A 21552-nucleotide genomic window follows, 5' to 3' on the forward strand; every position below is an offset into this window, starting at 1 on the left:
TACGTTTATAGCTACCCTAGAGAAGAAGAGACTGGATCTGTTACTCTTACCTTGAGTATTTGTAAATGAAACATAAAATAGCATAACATGACATTTTAACCATTTTGTATGCCAAGGTTCTTATGAAAGATATAGTGACTCCTGTCCCTCAAGAAGATGTAAAAAACGTCATCCGTAAATGCTTAGAGCAAGCAGCTTTGACCAACTATACTCGACTATCAGAATATGCAAAAATTGAAGGTAAGGCTTTCACTGATGACAAAAAGTAATATTTACACACAGGCCCAACGTATAATTCAAAAGAAAATATGACTTGAAGTAATTGCACATTGAACACATATGTAATTTCCTTCACAAGAATGCAGCCACAAAACTTGGCTGGAATCTTTCTCATGAAAAAACTTTGCATAGAAAAGTTATTAATGCTATTAATTTTGCCAATTTTTTCAAGTCTTTATGGTGGGTGAAATATAAAATTATATTTTATCCCATGGCTAGATTTAGTGGTTCATTGGTTTCCTCATTATACCGTGTCCTGGATTCTTTTAAATTATGTTTGTCATATGTGGATCGATATCTCATTACTGAAATATGTTGGCGAGATTCCCAAGCATGTATCTTTACCTTTGATGATCAATCTCCAAATGTGATTAGTCCTGGAACGAATATTAGGCACTTTAATGAAGGCATATACCAAAAGTCCTTTTTTTGTGAGAAATATGAAAACAATGAAAAAAAAAGAAAAACAAAATGACAAAGTAAGTGTTAAAACGTCACCCCTCAGATTTTAATTTCTATGGAGATTGACTTGGATTTGAGTCTAGTTATCCTTTGAAGCATGAAGGTAAATTCTTACCATACTTTGTTGTAATTCTCGTGTATGTGGGCCACATTCCCCTTGCTGTTAATTCCAGGGGTTATCTGTACGTGATGTCACCATCTCTATTTCAATGGGAATTGTGTACCAGTTGTGACTGATTCTGTGTTGTCCACCCCTTTAGAAACACAAAGAACTGGGCACTAAATGAATATTTACTAGGTTGGTAACCAGTGGACTACTGACTTAGAAAACGTGTAGTTTTTGGAGTGTTATAACTTTAAAGTATTTCAGTAAGTAGTAAGTTTAGTTAGTGAATTCTGTAATATACATTTTTAATGCCTAAAAGGTAGTCTGAGGAAGATTCAGATTAGTAGAGACTTGGCTTCAACGGTTTTTTCTCCAAACTGCTAGCTTCCCTGGGCTATTAAACTACCAGTACTAACATGTTGGTAAGATCTGCTCTCTCCTTTCAGATTATACTTTGCAAAACAAACTTTAAGATCTGTAAGTAAAAATGCATTCATTTCCCAAGTAGAACACCTTAGTGTGTACTTTCCTTTTGTGCCTTAATTCTTCTTGGTTGTGTTAATGACCTGCCCTCTTTTGCGCTGTGACTTTTAGGTCTGGGAGTACGTTGAAGCAACAAACTCTTTTTTCAGCTCTTTTCAGAGAAGTTCTTCATTCCACACTACCTGCTCCTTTCTGCTTTTTTCCTCCCCTATCTGTTAGTGGCACAGCCACTTTGTACACTATCTCTATGAAAGTGGCTGTGCCATTGATTTCAGAGCATGCTGGGATTGTTTGTTTGAACAACCCAACATCCGCCAGCTGCATGTGTTAGGTTTTCTCTCATGGGCATAGTCCAATGTGTGTTATAATAATTCAGAATATTACTACTGTGTGGCATACATAAAAAGTGTATGGTATTTCTTTTATCATGAATAATCTTAATTGACACGAATAAGTCTCGTTGATGACTTATGTAAATATTGCCTGTAGTAATATTGCTTGAGGCTATGTTTATGAAGAAATACCGCAAAAAGCCTTAGATACTAAAGTTTTCAGTCTTTAGTATCTTGGAGCCTAAATCCAAAATATTCTGTTTCCCTTTATTCATGATGTTTGGATCACTATATTCTTGAAAAAATCAATTCAATCAAGAACCCTAGTATCATGGTCACAGCCTCTTTTGTGACTCATGGCATGCTGAATGGTTAATCCAGAAGATCTCTCAATTTTAAAACTCTTTTTTCTTTAATCCTGTGTGTATCCCTACTACTCTACAGCTTTTTCCCCTTTAACCTAATGTAAAAGTTTTCCTCTGACCTATGACCTCTTTACCTCTGACCTAAGCCTCTTGCATGCCCAAATCCTCTTTTATAGGGAAAAAGAGAGAAATGTATGAACATCCTGTCTTCTGCTTGGCCTCTCAAGTGATGGATTTAACCATTCGTGAGTACCTACCACCTCCTCTCCATCCTGTCTTCACTCTTTCTGTTTTCATTACCTCAAAAACTCCAGATCCAAACCAACTCACTTTCCTCGCTTCAAGTCTTTTTAGCATTGACTTGTCTGTTGCTTCTGTCTGTGAAACCCAGTGTGAGAAGTCCAGTCACTTTTTATCAGCCTGAAACAGGTTAGAAAACTCAGCCATTTGTCTGTGATAAAATCAGATTGTCTGTAAGTTTTTCCTTTATTCTTTATGTCTGTGACCTGAATGCATTTTTACTTTGCTTTTGTGTAACCCCAATTTGTCAAGTGCTTGTCACTGGTACACAATCAAACCTTAGCAGCTACAGTACACCAAGAACTAGTGATAAAGTGCACCAGAATTCTGTCCATCCTTTTTTTCTGAGTAGATCTTGAAACTAATTCAGTGTACGACTCCCGGACAGTTCTCCCCTCCCTGTTACATAAAACCGTACATGTCTTTCTCTGTTGTCAGGAAATGATTTTCTTTTTCTTGAGCCTCTTTTTAACCTGACGGTGAGCGTAACATGGGACCTCTGTGTGGGTGTCGCATGTTGCACAACTTGGTTTCCCTTGAAACGCAGTCTGACTGATCTAATGTTTGCGTGGTATAGCTTTGCCCATCTCTTAAGATGGAGCCCAATAGGAATTCTATTGGGAAATGATATTAAATTGGCAGCTTTTTATTTTTTCCTTTCCAAATGTCTTGTGTCACGCCTATGGGGGGAACATTTTGTCCACTTGCTCATTAATCCTGCATATCTGTTCTTGTTTCTCTCTCTTTTTTTCCCTGTCGCTCTCTCTTTTATATAGAGAATCAAAAGGATGCAGGTGAACAATCGTATATGCATTATTAGCTAATAGGACTGTACAGCTATATTTTCGTTTTTTGAGCTCCTTAAATTATGTACTCCTTGATACCCAAGATGGAGTTACAGCAATACTTAAGGAGTTAATTTGTGCTGTCTATATACACAACACTTTGTGCAACATTTCATAGCACACAGCAAACCCACTGCACAGTTTACTTTCCGAGGCGGCATCTCTCCTAATTCCAGATTAACCAGAGCTCATTTTATGCCAAGTCTTACCGAACTTGACATGTTATCTTTAAAACAACACATATCAGAGACACATACAACGTGGCTAATGTTCATTTTCCTTTCTCATGTTTTTTTTCTGGCTTTTTCAAATATTTGTGTTTCTCTACATTCAGAACCTGTGTTCGCTCTTGTTTTTTCAATGTAGTGAATCAATAAAATAAGATATGGTGATAACAATACATTCAAATGTAACAATTCTTTACAAAGCTGATAAACACGTCTTCATTTCAGAGACTACCTTAATACGCCTGTATCCACACACTGCAATGCAAATCCCAATATAGTTCGAAACTTGCAACACATACATTACCACAAAACCAAACAATAAAAATGTAGGCAGGCACTGATTACTTACAAATTCGACAGCTCTGAATATTATCAATAACCCAGTTTCCCATGAAAATGCTGTTTAAAAACAATTGTAAAAACTCTCGTGTTCAGTTTGCAGCAGTTTAAAATATTCTCTTATTTGGTATGAAATAAATGGATTCAATTTTATATTTTTTGAGACAATTATGTTTTCACTTGAACCATAGGTTAACAATCACCTTTCCCCTTCCCAATCTATAATATAACCTCAATCCTCCAACCTTATACTGGATTTGCACCTCACACTTTAATAGTAAAGTTTAGGGTCTCAAGCTGTCTCCATGTTGAGACATAGATAGGATATTTGCTCTTACACCATAATCGACTTTATTCCCGATTCAGTACATTTTAAATTATTTTCAGCATTGTAATTTAGAATAGTAAATAATATTAATTGAGCTTGGTCCTTTTCACATATCTCTCCTGAAGGGCTTCTTTTTAGTAAATGCACCTAGTAGATGTCTGCCTTTCAGAACTTTTTTTTTTTTTTTTTTTGTGTTTCTACAATCTTCCTTTATCTATCCCATCTCTATTATGTTTGGTGTTTAGTCTGGCACACTCCGGCGACCCACAGTTCAACACAAAAATTAAAAGACATTGCACCACATTTATGAAGGAACAACGTCCTTTTTTCAGTGTCTATTTCAGTAGAAACCAGTCCTGGAGTCCAAAGAGCAGGGCTGTGGCAGAGAAACTTTAATCTGGTGCAAACAATAGAAATCTGTTTCCACCATTTTTGACAGTTGTTCAATATAGAATGGAACAAGGGGTAAAAGCACAATGACAAACATGAAGCAAACTGATTCTACGTTATTTCTGCTGTTTATAAAATGTTTTCTTAATTTGTTATATTTGAAATCAGTTTGTAGCATTTCTTTTTTCATGACATTCAAAAATGGTGACTTGATGCAAAAATCTCTCTGCGACAGGAATAGATATAGGTTTAGTTCCTCCACCCCATATGACACAAGCAGCTAAAATAGTGGAAGTGGATTTCCATATTTTTTCCCCACAGTTTGCCTGATTTAACCTCTGAATTCAAATTCAAATCCCTCAAGTTGTGTGATTCTTGCATTTCAAGTTATCTTTCTGTGCCTACGTTCCTGTTGCTGATAAAGGTTTAGAAACTTTAAAGTAAACAAACCTAGCCTAACCCGGGGCACCCAGAGCTCTATAATGGAATCTGCATTCTCACAATTAGTTTTTCACAAGAATGCTAAAAATGAAATTATAATTAAGTCTTTGTGGCTCACTGTATTCACATGCATGAGTACAGGTTATATTGACGTGGTTAATATTAATTTACTTTAGTTATACTTTTTTTACGGAACACAGCACATACTAAATCATAAGCTTGATAATTAAGCATGCATTATGACACAGGCTTCTAAGATCAATACTCTATAACCTGGTGGCTAGAATAACATCTCTTTCTAAGCTATATTTTGAGGACATTTAGCTTTCAATTAGTTCCAATTACATTGTATAAATACCATTTCCACGAATTTATTCCAAGAATATTTTATGTGATTTATAAATAGATGTACCATATGAAATTATTAATTACGGGGCACCTAAAGCAACATGGCATTTTGTAAAATGCAGTTGTTACACATCCTTTATCTCTGCCACTGTAAAAGACACGTTTAGATCTAGTACCTAAGCGTTAAACTTTATAGGAAGTTTCTAATGAACTGGTATTCTTTATCTAATTAGTTTTATTGTTTGGTTCTTTACGACACCGATATTGTCAGAATAATGAGCTGCAGCAGAGCCTGGAGGAGTTGACAGCTGGGGAGAGCAAGATAGTGTTTATGGGAGTTCTTGCCGGCGCTCTGATTTTCTGTTTACTGTGGGAGTGCTGCTAGAATAAGGTTCAACATCCAGCAGGCCGTATTTGTCTCTAGACGCATTAAACCGTTTTGCACCACTTCCTTTCTCATCTCATATCCCCCATTAAAATCAATTTCAAATACTGTGACAGGAAAGCACGAAAAGTGTTATTGTCCCTGTGTTGGAACTGGGTTGTGCGAAATGTGCATAATCAGGCAAAACTTCTGAAACATGACACACAATTAGGCAGAATTTCATGAAGAGCAAAGCAGCATTTGATGCTATATTTTAGCATGGAATGCACCCATTTTAAATGCAAAGATTCATTTCGCGCTAAAAAAAATGTTGCAAACAGCAGACGTTCACACTCTGATCGTTCACATTTTCCTTGCACGCTTAAGCTAAATTTTAGCAGCCAATGGTGCATAATGAAAGACTGTGATATAATAACTGAATTTAGCGTAACAAGGGTATCAAGCATGATGAGAAATTGCCAAAATTATATATGTTTAAAGTGGTTAATAGAAAGTTTACACGGGCCTATTTGAAAACTGGTTTGACATGATCAAGTCATGGTTGATGTGGTCAGTGAGCAAATAATACAATTCAAACATTTAAAGCACGTGTGTGGTAGATTGTGACATTCTTTTGAAATCCCAACAAAACATTAACACAAAACTGAACATTATTATCATGCTAAGAAAATCATGATGAAATGCATTCAAAGAAAAGTGTGGAGTAAAGGAAGATATGCCTGAATTAGTGTACAAATGCATAGTTACATAGTCAATCTCCTTTCCTCAAGAAACTCCTTGGAGTACGATTATAATATTGCATCCAGGAAATATTACACCCTTCATGTCAGTAACTGTGGGTGCAGTATTTCTGGTGGGGGGGTTCCAGGAATGCTGCTTTGAGGGCACCAGAGCATTCAATACACAGCTCCACTCCTTGTAATAGTGAACGGTTTCATTTTTAAGCACCAAAAAGATAAAACACTTTAGGGGGCTGTAACTCACAGGTCTTAGGTTCAAATTCTAGAATTCTGAGAAAGTCAGTTCATTTTGTGAGTCCAAATTTCAATAAAATGAGTATAATGGTGGTATCGGTTTTACTAAAACAAGTTAGGTAAGTGCCAATATAATCGGGTATGTGAAAAGCAAATATCCAGTTCTTTAAAATTAGCTGTGTCTGAGAGTGAATTCCCCTAAAATCGTCACCATTTAAATAAATAATTGAATGCATTCAAATGTGGACCCCCACTACATTACCTGTTATCTCAGTATACTATTTCAACTGGTTGTCAACACCTTGTGGGCATAGGCATTAACAAAACTTCGTACTGAGTGCAAATGTTTTTGCATTATACTGACCTTTTAGTCATAGGGCAAAATTCTCCCCTAATGTTCTGTTTTCCTCATTTCATATATTCTAGTTGTTCTGTGGAGCTACTGTTTTATTATGGTTACTCTCAGTTCTCCATGAAACAGGCATGTTCAGTAAATGGTTGCTTAACATATATCAAAACATAGGTCTGCATTGTTCATATTAGGACTGGTGAAATAAGAATTCTAGCATTTTGATCTCTATAAGACGTTCCCAGCAAATCTTGTTATGTTTTAATAGGCGCTACTGGTATAATCCATCAAGCCACCCAACATGCAAACAACTAAACTCACACATTTTGCTCAACATATGATTTTGTGCATTGCTGTCACTGACCACAAAATGAATCATTGGCCTGACACTAGGACATCCAAACACCTTTCTTGTAAACTCTTAGTATAACTTCTGTTGTGATCACATAAATATGATAATTGTCATACATAATGCATACTAATAGCACACTTTGGCACCTTTGCCATCTGAGGTATGGCTGGCGAAGGGGAATTCAAACACAGAGTCTAAAAGACTACCATTGTAACAATATGCAAAGCTATAATGTACTTTGTTAAGTTAAGGTGGCCATATTTTCCTATCCTGAGGGCATTTCTTGAATGGGCAGAGATGTTACAGGCAATGTCCCCACTCTAAAAAATCCTACACTATGGCTTCAGCATTAGACAAGCTGTTTGCCGCATGACATGAAGCACCACCTTAACTTATCTCATAACTAAGGTGATTGTTTCTGTATTAGGGCTGCACTCTTTAATGAGAATTTGGATGGGATGATTGTAATGGACAAAGTTCATTCAAATGTGTGAGCTGCTTGCCTGACACACCAATAAGGTCTAGTTCAGCAATGCTGCAGGAGGTCACAAAGAAGGCAAGGTACAGACAATCCTGCTTGGCCAAAAAGTACTTCATTGAAAAGTAGGACATATTCATAATGTTGACAGGCATGGATGAAAGTCATCAGAATTCCATCAGCTCGAGCTCCACATTCAGATCCAGAGGGACTGAATTATGATAGACATCCATCTATCTGTTAATGAAAAGCAAGTCACCCAGTTCTAAAATCTGATCCTGTACTCATGTCATTGTGGGAAAGAAAGTGAAAAGAGTTTCTGATGGAGAATTGTGTCCCTTCCATATGAAGCAAATATTAGGGACATGGTAGAGACACAGTGCATGATTGAAGTAGCTTTCACTGTGCAGTAGTTCTAATTATAGGATCTGCATCTGTGGTTTGCAGATCTATTACTAGCATTAATCCATTTTAAAGGGAACAGACTTTGATTCAGTTTTAATGAACCAATTCAACCAAAGCCACTTCAATAAAGTAGCATACAAAGGCAAAATACATTTTATTTACCATTCAACGGATATATCATTGCCTGTATGCAGCCAAATACCCTTTTGCCTGGTGAATGGTTTCTCTTTTATTGACCCACTTCAGCCATGCTTGTTACCACTACTGTTATGCTCTGTTTCTTTGGACTAATTCGGTTGCTGCCTTTTGGCCAGTGCCACCAACTTAGTTGTGTAAGAGTAACCATTAGTGTTGCTAATAGATACTGAAGCTCTCTTTTTTCTACCCTTTGTATTTTTAATGAGTCCAGTGTAGCTGATATTTGTGAATAGTCTTCTGGTATTCCATTTTCAGGAAACTTCACCTACTCTCTAACGTTTGGCAAGAGAATCTACTATAAAGCTAATGTTAGCACCTCCGGAAGGTGGAATGGGCTACTTGTCTTTAATATGTAAATCGTCTTCTTTCTTACAACATGGTTTTGACTTGCCAAATTTGAGAAAATGTGTTATCCACAATTCCTCATTGAAATTTACCTTTAAGTATCATGCCGGCCTCTATTTTTTTCGAGCATCAGTTTTTACAATACCTTAGAGTCCTTGAAGATGGTTTGCCTTTATAAATGTTCACATTACTGAGAGTGGAAGGCAGTTTAACTTCTTGGTAATTGTTAGAAATTGGATAGCTGGTTAATTGGGGTGTGAACACTGGTCAAGCAACAGCCACAATCTCTTGCAGGGTGAACCATAAAAAGTTACTAAATTAACCTGTGCTTAACCCTGGGTAGCTTTGCACAAAAAGCAATCAGGCCTAGTGTAGAGGCAATATGTAACATATGTATGCAGTACACAAACAGTAATAAAGTGAAAACACAACACAAGATAAGTTGCAAACCAATTATGAAAAGTAGATTAATTAAAAAAAAATATCTGAAAGTGACAAAAATCCAATCAGGAGAATTGGAGTTATGAATTTTTAAAGCTTTTAGTAAAAACTAGCAGCCAAAAGATCAAAGAACCAACTGCAGACAAATAGTTGTGTGACACTGGATCAAAGTAAAAAAAATATGGCAGACCGTGATGGAGCACATTTCGGATACAGGAAGTGGATTAGATCCTTCAGAATTAGACACATTTCTGACAAATTTCTGGGCAAGCATGTTCTGAGAAGGTAAAGTTCAGAGGGACAAGGCTGTAGGAGGTGTCTGAGAATGATGCATTGTCAAAGGATAGCCTTGGGTGGAAGCCAAAGTGAAGATTTATACATTTAAACTAAGGCCTAAATTTACTTGATTTTGATGCAGGGCAGTGCAGCAAATTACCTTGCTACACTGTCCTGCATCAAAGGGAAGGCCCGGATTACGGGGAGTTTAAGCAATATGGAGCATGCCTGTCCTTTTCCCCTGAGCTGGAGCCTTTTTGACAGCCAACGCAGGTACCCTTGCACCTTGGTGCAATCCTTGGAGGCTTTCTCCTCTTTCTATGTGTGCTGCATAATAAAAAGTCCCAACTTTGGCATTTTTGCTATCTGGGCATGATTAGTACCACTGCCAGGATCCAGCACTGCAGGGGGCACCGCTGGGAGGGTCAGGACTAACTCAGGCTGGGAGCAGGTGTAGTTTCAAGATGGAGGAAAGCTTTTGTGTCTCTGTGGCTCTGGGAAGGAGGCCATCAAACTAGCCCTTGAGTTAGCCTTGATGTCCTGGGACAATTTAAGACACAGTCCTTGTCCCCAGGTAGAAGGTAGCAGAGCAGAGGGACAATCACAGCAGCAATCCAGCATGTCAGCAGTCTTGTGGAGGAGCAGTCCATCAGAGTCGCAATCCTTCCAGCAGCACAGCAGTCCTTCATCCTGGCAGAGTATCCACAGGACAAGAAGTGTACTGAGGAGTTTGTGTCTTGTGTCCTAGTTTTATACCTTGGTGCCCTGGTTCTGGAAGGTGGAGAAGATTCTAGACAGTGACATTGAAGTGCATGGAATTTGCTGCCTTCACTGCCTTGGCTCCAAGCTGACTACAGTAACAACATGGGGTCTTTAGACCCTATGTGTGAAGGTAGAGCACAGGGTATTCAGTTGCAAGTGGGGCTGTGCTCAGCTCTGTTCCATCCTTCTAGCATATGACCCATTGAGGCACACCTAATCCCTTTATTGTGTGACTGTCTGGGAGGAATCCACAGAGCCTAACTGTCAGTCACACCCAGTCATGTGACCCAGGCCAGGCTAGAGGCACAAAATGGCTAAGGGCAGAAAAATGTCCAATTTCTAAAAGTGGCATTTTTAAAATTGTGATAAAAAACCCAACTTTACCTTTAAAAAGGGCTCTTCACCATTATTCCAGAAACACCAAATATGATGTAGTTACCAGCTCCCAATTGGAAATTACAGCTTATTAAATGTAATAAGGTATCCCTAATGTTATGCTATGGAAGATGTAGGCCTCACAGTAGTTAAAAAGTACACGTCCACCCTTTCAGTTGCACAGCACCCTGCCATATGGACAACTTGGGCTTGCCTTAGAGTTAGCTAATATGTAATAAAATAGGAGATTGTCACTTGGTAAGGGTAATTGCCTAATCAACATGGCAGTTTAAAATTAAAACTGCATTCATGCTGCAGTGGCAGACCTGGGACATCTTTTAAGGTGCTACGTAAGTGATTGATACAATTGGTGCTGCAGTTTCACTTGAAGCATTGAAGTTATAGGCCTTAAGTGTATGATATACCACTCTACAAGAGGAGCACAAGTAAATTAAATATGTATGTAACAATGTTTTGGGGAGGAACACAAGCACTGGTTAGCAATGGTAAAGTGTGCAGAGCCCTAAGGCAACAAAAATAAGTGCAGCAAAAATGGAGAAGGTGAGGCAAACATTTTGGGAGAAGTTCACCCTAAGGCTGAGAGGTCTAACAGTAATCAAATGTGTTTATTGCCTTTACTCCCTAGACAGTCCTTCTCTCTGCAAGACCTTTTCCACATCTCAAAATATAATAAAGTGATATCATATATACTATTTTTATTATTTATACCTACATACAAATTTAAAAAAAATCTTAAACAGTCTATTGTCAGAATAAAGAACGGGTTATTACCAAGGGGGTATCTGGAGGTGGATTTAAAATTATATTCATTTACCCTATTTCAAACTTGTAGTCGATCGCAACAAAACAGGGTTGTTTTCAACTGATTTGCTGTTGATTTTTTGGAAACACCTCTTCACTGCTCTCCAAGAACTGTTAAAGGAGCTATCATTTACTTTTCTTCAAACACAGAAAATCTGTGTAGTGTTGAATGAGTGTGAAGCACCAAACGTTACAAATGCCTGCCAACAAAAGTAATGCAGGATCTAACAATATTCACACCCAAACACACCTGCTTGCTTGCTGTTCGTCTATTGATGTTCACAAGATAACTCAAAAATTAAGTCCAACCATTGTTCTCGTAAGGCTTACGCCATCAATGATGTGATCCATAATTGGAGAGCTAGGCAGTGGGGGGAGAAGACTGAGTGATTTTCCTCAGAATCACTGGATGGTGAGCCAACTCCGAGACTCAAACATGATTCCCCAGGTCCAAAGTCGACTGCTCCAGTCGTAACACTACATCCGCTAGAGTGTTTTAAAACTTTAACATGTATATTTCCGATAGTCTTTGATAGCATGGATGTAGAGAATAGGACAGGGGACAGATTAAGGAAAACATGAACGTGACATGGTGAATCGTAGGCTTGTCCTGTAGGAGAAAAGTGTAAAAAGGGTGTTCAGAGGAAACTAAGGTAAAATGGCCCACAGAAAACGTTGATAATATTGTACTGAGAAACAATTATGCTTTTATGTACTGTTGGCCGCTGCACCATTTCTTAATACTAGAGGTTACTACTGCGCAACTCAATGGTACTCATTTCATCAACATCAAAATAATTAAAGGCTGAATTATCCCAGCTAGGATTCGTCTTTATTATGTGAAAGTTACACTTAAATTTCTTAAACTGATATGTTGGCTTATACTTTGATTCATAAAGCGTGCTTTCCATAAGTAGGTGTGACCTAGCAAGCAGTAGTACATACCGTTCACTTTACTAACCACACATGTCCACAACTGATTCAGGCTCTTGTATGCAATGGAACCATTTGAAAAGTCAAATCCAGATTTGCAAACGTACTGCAAAGCCATAAAAATGGCACATGTGCCCTTCATAAATAGCAATAACCAATAACAATAACACACACAAATTGACCACTTATTTCTCTACAAGACTGAAAATATCGATGTAGACATGAATCAAGTATGAAGGAGAATTACTACAAAAATGATAATGAAATCGAGTGGTTGAGGGAATCAAAAAATACTAGAGAAACAACCAGAAGGAAATTATGCAAACATTTTTACATTTTAAACGTATTTTATTCGAAATCTGCATTGCAGTGCACAGTAAGTAAATAGATAGTGGAGCAGAACGGAGATCAAAACAGCGTAAACCACTCACCATAGGGTAGATTGAAAAGGAGAGTAAAGTTGTACCACTAAGGCCTCGAATAAGAACTGCATGATGCAGGTGTGCTGACATTACAGGGTCCGGAACAACCAACAGCAGCCGGTAACTACACACCTGCACTATGCACTTTCAATTTCTTTCTCCTCAGTTTTGGTAATAACAAACAACATCAGGATAGGTCCCTCCCCGAGACTCACATGATTTTTGTGGGCTTTTTTCCAGCTAGTGAAAATGAGCCTGTGTGATAAAATCTGGTAAATCTAGGCATGGAATTACCGGGAAACTTGTGCTGAAGTACAACACTACCACCTCTCAAGATACCGCTCCACCTACACAGGACCTAAATGTAAAAAGTGATCAACGAGATAAAAAAAAAAAAAAAAAAGTTATTATATTAATGCTGTCACATATAGGCTGAGGATGGTGCAGTGGGAGGAAAGAGTGGCTGATAGATGTAAAATTACATAGAAAGTTTCAAACGAAGCAGAAATAGAAAAGCAACAGGAAGTGGTGTGGTGATAATTTAACTCATTATTATAAATATGAATTAGAAATCTCGTTTACATGTTACCATAATGCCACATAACTATACGTACGTTTATCATTTCTTGGAGATACGTTAGTCATGTCAGAATATGAGTCCACCCAAATAATCTTACGTTCGTCAAAAAATATCTTAGCCACGTATTTAGGAATTAAATATAAAATGAAGGTAGTGATGCATAGTTCACCACGTCTGAAAATTAAAAATGTGTGCCCTCTGCCTTTACAGAACATTATCTCTATCTGAACAGATCAAGTACAAACCTCATCACTCATAAAGCAATATGAATAAAACTGTATAATTATATTGTGTCTTATTTTAAAGGCACCATCCAGCAATGATGTCACACTATATCTCAAAACCCAAACTGGCATCAACTGTCAAAGGAGCTTTCCAGAATGAGTATCGTTCCTTTCTTGTCCTCTGATGGCCCCCTTACGAAAGGACAGATCTCACTTCAGTAAAGCTCAGAAAAGTAATTTTACAGGGATTACTGAAAAATCCTGAAACAAAGCTTAGAAACCTTACTAATTGAAGATAATTCTAATCCTCACCCCATTTAGTCACTAAATGACAAATGACCGGAAATAAAATTAATGAGCTCTCACTCCTATACATTGTCTCTTTGCTGTTACCTTTATTTTTTTAAAATATTTAGATTTGCCCCCAGGCCAATCTGATACGATTTTGCAGCCCACATATCAATTGCTATACTGGTGATGTACAATTATTATTGTAGAGCATCCACCAAAAGGAAAGGACTAAATAACACCACGATTTTCCCCTTTAACAGGAGGCCATTGGATGACCCAAAATGCTTTTAAGTTAAATAAAGTGTAAGGAACATGTGCATCAATGTGAATTTTCAGAAAATAATGTCCCACAAATGCCCAAAGTTGCACAGTTTGGTTATATATACCACTTTTATTCTAAGACAAAATATACTTTACTAAGACGAAACCCCTTCCAGTAAAACTCCCTTAAATATAGAGGTGTTCCTGTTCCATTCTTGCAAAATTGTTTATTTCGCATTTATGTTGTTTTTGGGGCTGGAATCTATATGCAAGAGGCATATGACCAAAGCAGTGAGTGAGTGTTCACTACTTTGGCAGGGAGTCCCATAAAGACACAACCCCACTGAAACCTGACAGAACACTAGGCTCAACAACTACTATATAAAGTAACACATTTTGACTGAATGATCAGTCCAACCTTTGCTCAAAACATCGCATTCATCTTTGAGGTGGGTTCATAGATCCCCATGTAAATATGTAGAAGATGGATACTGGCAAGATCATGAAGAATAGTTAAAGCTCTGTAGAAAATGCCCAAACAAAAATACTCAAAAGGCCAAAAAAGTTCTTTCTGGGCCTATCTTTCCCTTTTTTTAAATATTTCAATATGGGGCCTTTAAATAGGTGAATCAACTAAAGGGATACGTAAAGCCACCATATATTCTAAACATTTTCAAAAGCTAATCAATGACCATTGCAAAAGTGGTTTAAGTGGTTTTTTTTGTGTGGGAAATGCTGACTACGTGGTGTAGTGATAGTACTGTAGTGTATGTAGTTGGTGAGTTATCTCTCATTTTAATTTGTGTTTGAGCATTTCTGTCTACCATTCTTCTGAGCTTTGTCATCTATTTGTCTCTTTTCATAAAGTCATATGCTTCTTTCATTTTCCTATTTTTCTCCATCATGCATTTCCAGCTCGCCGGCCTAAACCTAAGCCAAAACCACCACCTGTGCCTCCACCCATTCAAACGCAGGCTAACACCTTAAGTCAGAGGCACAAAGGCATGCCTAGGCATACACCAAGTACTGTAATCGATTTATTTATTTCAAAGCCTTTTCTAGTTTAGTTGTTTTCCATTCATTCTGTTCTTTATCTTTGTTTCGTTTGTTATTTAAAAGACTTTCCACCGAGGAACCTACTTCAATCTCATTTATTATGTGGGTTTCTGGCTATCGGAAGAATATGTCCACATTTTTTTGTCTAGCAATGTCTGGCATATCAAACATTTTCAAATCTAAATGTCAGCACAAAATAACATTATTGTTACATTACATTTTGCATGATAATAATTGTTGTTTGAGTTCCAATGATTTTGTCTGAAATGCTATAGAGTTTTATTATTTATGCTTTTTAACAGAAGTCCAGCGCTCCAGCTGAAGTAAATGTGGGCCAAAGAGTTTTGAAAAGTATTTAACTTAAATATGACAAAAGAGAATGATTACAAAATGTCAAGCTTCATTGCCTATGGACAGCTTATGCATATATGTGTTAACACTGTTTACAGACAGTGAGGTTTTGTTTTTCATTGTTAAAGTGCATAGGTGGGTAACCAGGAAAATAGTATCTGACATTACATTTGGGGTCTCTTTATTTAGGTTTTGCTACAGCAAACAAGTGAGACTGAAGGATTCTAATGTTTTAGTGTTAGAATATTTGTTAAATAAATTTCTCTTACTGAGTTTGAACATTTCAAACACAGTTGGGTGTCCACTCTTTATTGGGTCAGATAGCGTTTTGGCTCAACTTATTGATATCTCAAGCAAGTCTTCAGAGTCATATGTGAGGGAGCTAAATATATTTCTTGACACTAGGAATATAAGGTGAAATATTGTTAAAACAGCTCCAATTAATTTCAGATTTCCTATCCCGAGTTATAGCAGTTTTCAATTGCCTTCTTAAGAAAGATATCTCAAGGTTACCTCTTACAGGGCTTCTCTTTCCCATCATACTTTTTCTTCCTTATGCCGCACTGAGTCATCACACCACTTGAACTAATGTTAGTAATACTTTTGTAGGAAAGTCTCAACTCAAGACCAGTTACACAAATCCATTATACAGCTGCAGGTTGAAACATAGACAAATTATAAGATGACAGGTTAGGTCCTCCAGGCTCATCTTACTGCCTGTAGTGGACTGACCTACTACTTTCTGCAAAGCTTTTTTCGGTTGTTTTTGAGTTTAAAACTCTACCTCTCTCTGGCTCCCAATACCACAACTCTCAGTAATATGTAGAATCATATGTTGTAATGTTCGCTTCAAGTTGGTAAAATACATTACTATGGCAAACTTATATTTCTCCAATACATGTAGAGTTAAAAGGAAATATCAAACAGACGCATTTAGAAGCCTGGTGTTTCTCTGTTCCAATGACCCATAGTATGCTGTCTCTGGGGAATTTAACATTGTCATTTTTCTCAATAAATTGTGACAATTAAATTCAATATGGAAGGAAAGTGCAAATGAGATTTTTAAATTTAGAGCTGGAGCACTGTGTTCTCATTTTATAAAAAAACACTATGTGGATAAATGGTCTGTCCAGTATTAAATAAGTAGTACTTGACACCTGCATGAGCATCATTCTTTTCAAGTAATTAATTTTAATGAAACTATATTGATACTGACGCCACTAGCCAGAAATGTTTGATCAGTTGCACAGTTTTAATGCACATTCTTATACTGCAGAAAATGTAGGCCGGCTAGTCACTCCTGCCAAAAAGCTTGAAGATACAATCCGTCTTGCTGAACTTGTCATCGAAGTGCTACAGCAAAATGAAGAACACCATGCAGAGGTGAGCACAAGTGTTTCCTACAGATTTTATTATTTGGTGTGTTTTTCTCGATAGTGGAACAGGGTGTTTTTAATTAGCACACAAGGTTCTAACAAAATCTCAACAAGCAGTTGTACACTGGAGAGATGATGAAAAAAAACAACCCTTGACTTATTATGCTTGTATTAAGCTTTAGAGGATCATATTCTTGAGTGAAAAATTACTACTTTGCAGACATCACTAAATTAGCTTTTTCTTTAATTTTTTTTATTTCTAGATATACATCTTTAATTCATTAGTTCTCATGTCAAAAGTTGCAGTCAAATATACAAATGCAAATATTGCACATGAATATGAGCTTCTTTACCACTTCAAGGTATTGCATTTCATACAAAGCAAATAGTCAGTGCTTATGCACTTTTTTATATCAACAGTCAAATACCTAAGTGTTCCAACATCTATTACCAAATATGCAGCATGAAGATGGTCTTGCTGGTTTTCGTGAACAGATTTCACCATTTTTATATTTTCTTTAGGAAGTCCACCTCTCATACATTCCAGCGTTTGTGTCTATCATAGTTTTTCAGATTTCCTATTTATTGTGCAGCAAATTGTATAAATGATCATTTAAAATCTTCCATTAACCAGTGATTCTCAGCTTTAATGTTATCACCCTTCTTTTTCTTTCACTTTGACATCAATATATTAGACCATGTATAAGGAATTCACATCAAAGTCAATCTAATGGAAAATTTACAGTAAATGAACATCTTTCTACTACACAATACATCCAACAGTCCCAACTAATGCCTGATTGCATATTTAAATTTATTCCCTGTTTCTCTATTGTTCATTCAATCTTGGATGATCCTGGCAGGGGAAAGAGGTATGTGACTAAACTCAATGAACCCAAGTCACCTCCTGTCATAATCTTTGCATGCCCTATCAGTTCCATGTTTCCTAATGGTTTTAACCTGGGTTATCCTCTGTACCTTCAAGTGAAGCAATGTAATAATACCCTTATATGCTGCTTGTGAAATGTTGCCCTGCACAGGGTACACATCATGTTGCCCAGTCTGTGCATGTAGCAATGAATGTATTTTACAAGCACTATAGTTGCATTCCAGCACAACCCTACCTTCCTGGAATTCCTTCGTAACCTTTCTGTATAACCCCTGTTGTTGATCTTTTAGTGTTGTATAGGATTTGAATTGCATTTTCATGGCAAATATGACACACACAAATGTATGTTTATAGTTATCATCATAGTGATACATATATGCAAATTATAGAATGTATATACATGTATGTGGGATAATGTTTCTTGATGACTGAATGCAACTTTAATTATTAATCAAAACAATTTAGGTGTCGGCTGAGGGAAACACGACGGATATCCCATCTGCCATATTAGAATCTCTTTTTATCCTATGGGAACTGCAATAAGGCGGGTGGGGTATCCGTCACGTTTCTGACAGAGTATTCCCTCTGATGACATCTAAATCAAGCCCTAAGTGTTATAACTAATCAAAACAATGTATTTCAGTGCTATTTAATTAGCTTTAGTTTTGGTCATTGGACTATGAAAATTAAAATCTTCTGTGAATGAGAGGAGGACTTTACAACCATGGTGTGCTTTGAACTGTCACAAAATAGTTTTAAATGCAGCTATTTTTTAATTGGGTATTTCGTAGACAATACAGCATAGGTCGGTGTGTGAGGGGTTTCTGGTGAGTGGGTTATATAAAAATATGCAAACGTGACCTAAAGGTCTGTATAGATATTTAAACTTAAATTGTCGTAATGCACATTTTCTGTATGTTTCAGCAATGCATGTGTAGGGAAGCACATGTTTATCTGTGAACCCATCAGCTTTTTTATCTTTTAGACCTCTTTTTTTGGCCTCTGCTTTGAGTGAGTCTCCCTATGGAGTCTCTGTCACTGTTAATTTCTGGTAAAATATTTTTGAGCAGCAACTGTCAGTTACCACCTCTTAAAATAGGGTCTGATGATGCATACATGTGGGGGATATGGCTCTGAGCAGGTTTTGTTTAAGACATTTTGACTTATGTACGTCCACCTGTAGAGGCTGGGAGAGGACTACTTGTCTGAATCCACAAGGACATCTTTGCATAGTAAGCACTATAGCAAATAGGACACCGATTAATCTAGGCATGGTCTCCTAAGGCCTACTAATTCAGTTTAGAATTCAAAAAGAAAAGTTCCCTTTGTTTCTTCATTAATGTGTAAAATTGACTATCCTAGTCATTTTTTAAACTTTATGGTAAGTGTGACTAGAATATACTTTTTGAGTTAAATGAGGTAGGAATGTCTTTAGTGTATCTTTTCCTATTACGTTCTAAATCACAAATACATACCCAGAGTCAAATATCTGTTTTAGGCTAATGTACTTATAAATTTGGGCATATTTCCCTTAGCTAGCCTTAATTGAATTCATGTTTCATGGCCCGCTGGCAGTTCAAACCTCCCCATGGAACAACAGTTTCATCTGAGAAGACTAGTTTTCTGGGAGAGGAATGAGCAGGGATGAACTTTCCATAAATTAATTATCTGTATCTTCCTTACATGCACAGGAAGCATGTTTCTCTTTTGGGAAAAAGGGAATACAAACTGACCTTTGGGTACAATCACCAGGAAGGGATTTCTATCAATTATGGGAGGGTAGGAACCACACTTGAGACAGGGAAGCCTGGCTAAGAGGAGAGGTACGCTGCAATGTGCCTACAAGCTGCCATCTTTGTTTTACCATAATGGTGTGCAGGGAGTTAGACAAGGAGAGGAATGCTCTCTGAAAGCAATAAGTAGATGTTGACAGGTGATTTGGCATCCCTGGGATGAGTGAAGACTCCCACCTTCTAGAACTCTGAAATTGTCAACAACAGGCAAAGAACAGGCTCACATGGTGAATGAACACCTGTCTAAAGTAGGAGGACCTACCCTAGGTGTGTAATTGTAGGACTTTTGTTGGACTCTTTTTCTTTCTCTAACCAATGGTTGTAGCTCCTCACCCTCCCCATGGGGGTCATTAGAGGGGTGGTTTTCTGAGTTCTTGGGTGAAGGGTGGAATTCTGTGGGCTGGTCCTGATTTGGGTAACCTAGGCATTTGTGCTATGTTTTCTGCTTGACACACAGATAGCTTGCAAGTGGCTGAAACCCTTAGGTGCTTGGGAAGTGCAGGGAGGGAGGATGAGCTGCTATGGGGGCTGCAGAGAGATCCCAGGTCTGGAGACTACTAGCGCTGACTGGTAGATCTGGTCCAGGCATTTACAGATAAGCTCTGCTAAAAGGAAGGAAGCATTAGTGCCGAGTCTGTTGAAAAAGCCTCTGAATGTCACTGAGAATCAACACTTACTTAAATTGTGGGAAACTGAAACCTTCAAAAACACACTATGGTGGCTAGATGCTCCATTAGGTGCCCAACAAAGGAACCCCTATGGCATTTTGGGACATAAAAACATCTAGCCGTTAATGTGAGACATTCTGCAGGTTGCATGAGTGGCATCTGGAGGCACCGCCAGCAGCAGAGAAATCCTTACTGGAATTTGGAGATCACTCTCAATGATCACATGTTGCTGTGGGTACATGTGGGAGTCTAGGACTGCTGCCCGCTGTTCCTAAAAATTGCACAATAAAGATGAGGGAACTAAAGTGCAAGTTACCTAAATCACTGGGGAGCCCCAGGTCCTGCCTTTTATGGCCCATGAAATGGCAGTCCCCAGGCATGGGAAGCATTGCCACCCCCACTCTGCAACCACAGCAGGAGAGTCAGAGATTTTCTACTTCCCACTAGCAACTCAGTGCTGAGCCTGGAGTAGAAATACATTGCCATGAAGCCCCTGAAGCACAATGCATGGACTGTCAGAGTCAATGGCATGTGTGCCCAGGAAGGTAGAAGTACCCATATGGACCAGCACATCAGTAGTACTGCAAAACATCATTGCCACATAAAGGTATGGGGCTAAACTATGCATATTGGAGCATAGAAGGGCAAGGAACTCCAGAAAGGGTTGAAACATTTTTTGTTATTCTGTGCTGCTGCCAGGACAAGTGCAGGCCCCCATTTGTGCCCCCTCTGAGCGTTTGTCCTTTGAATTGCTTGAGTTAAGCATATTTATTGACACAAAATGTATAATGTGTGCCCTTGTTCTCAAGAATTAGCACAAAAAAGCAGCTGAAACGGTTTTAGAATCCCTCAGGCATTTCTTTTTTTCAAATAGCTACCACACTACCACCTATCTTTAACATCAACAAACTAATTTCCTCTTGTCTAGTTTTAGTGGTTGGCCCAACTACCTTTTGAGAACTTCCACTAGATTCCTGTGACATTAAGCAAAATATTTCAAAGATTTTCTTTCTGGCAAGTGAGGTTTCACTGTACGTGATTTTATTTAAGTTTCAACTAATTGCATTTTTTAATTGGTTCATGTATTAATCTGTTGGCTGATAATTACTTTCTCTAAACCTTCCCTAACTACAAACAATATATATTGGAAAATTGGTATGCAGCAAGGAAATAGACCCAGTCCAATAAACATCACCTGCTCCCAAATCTGTGTTTGAGACATTTGAATTATGTAAAATATTGACAACATTTATCAAAAACATCCACATTCTAAGTGTTCAGATTGTTCCCAACCCCGTATC

The 21552-nt window shown here is 37.7% G+C and overlaps 1 protein-coding gene across 13 annotated transcripts in view; it reads left to right on the forward strand.

The window, feature by feature from the left end:
* Positions 1 to 21552, forward strand: part of CADPS (calcium dependent secretion activator) — a 1450780-nt gene that overhangs the window by 948118 nt on the left and 481110 nt on the right. For 4 of the 13 annotated variants that reach the window (XM_069206530.1, XM_069206533.1, XM_069206523.1 and 1 more), the window contains 2 exons: positions 117 to 240; positions 16802 to 16908. In XM_069206530.1, coding sequence (XP_069062631.1) covers positions 117 to 240; positions 16802 to 16908 — 231 coding nt within the window. Of the gene's footprint in view, positions 1 to 116; positions 241 to 2203; positions 2273 to 3103; positions 3122 to 15033; positions 15142 to 16801; positions 16909 to 21552 lie in introns of all 13 variants that reach the window. The other 9 variants (XM_069206525.1, XM_069206521.1, XM_069206524.1 and 6 more) reach the window with 4 other exon arrangements.

Source organism: Pleurodeles waltl, chromosome 9 (assembly GCF_031143425.1).
Source record: "Pleurodeles waltl isolate 20211129_DDA chromosome 9, aPleWal1.hap1.20221129, whole genome shotgun sequence".
NCBI classification, from domain to species: Eukaryota; Metazoa; Chordata; class Amphibia; order Caudata; family Salamandridae; genus Pleurodeles; species Pleurodeles waltl.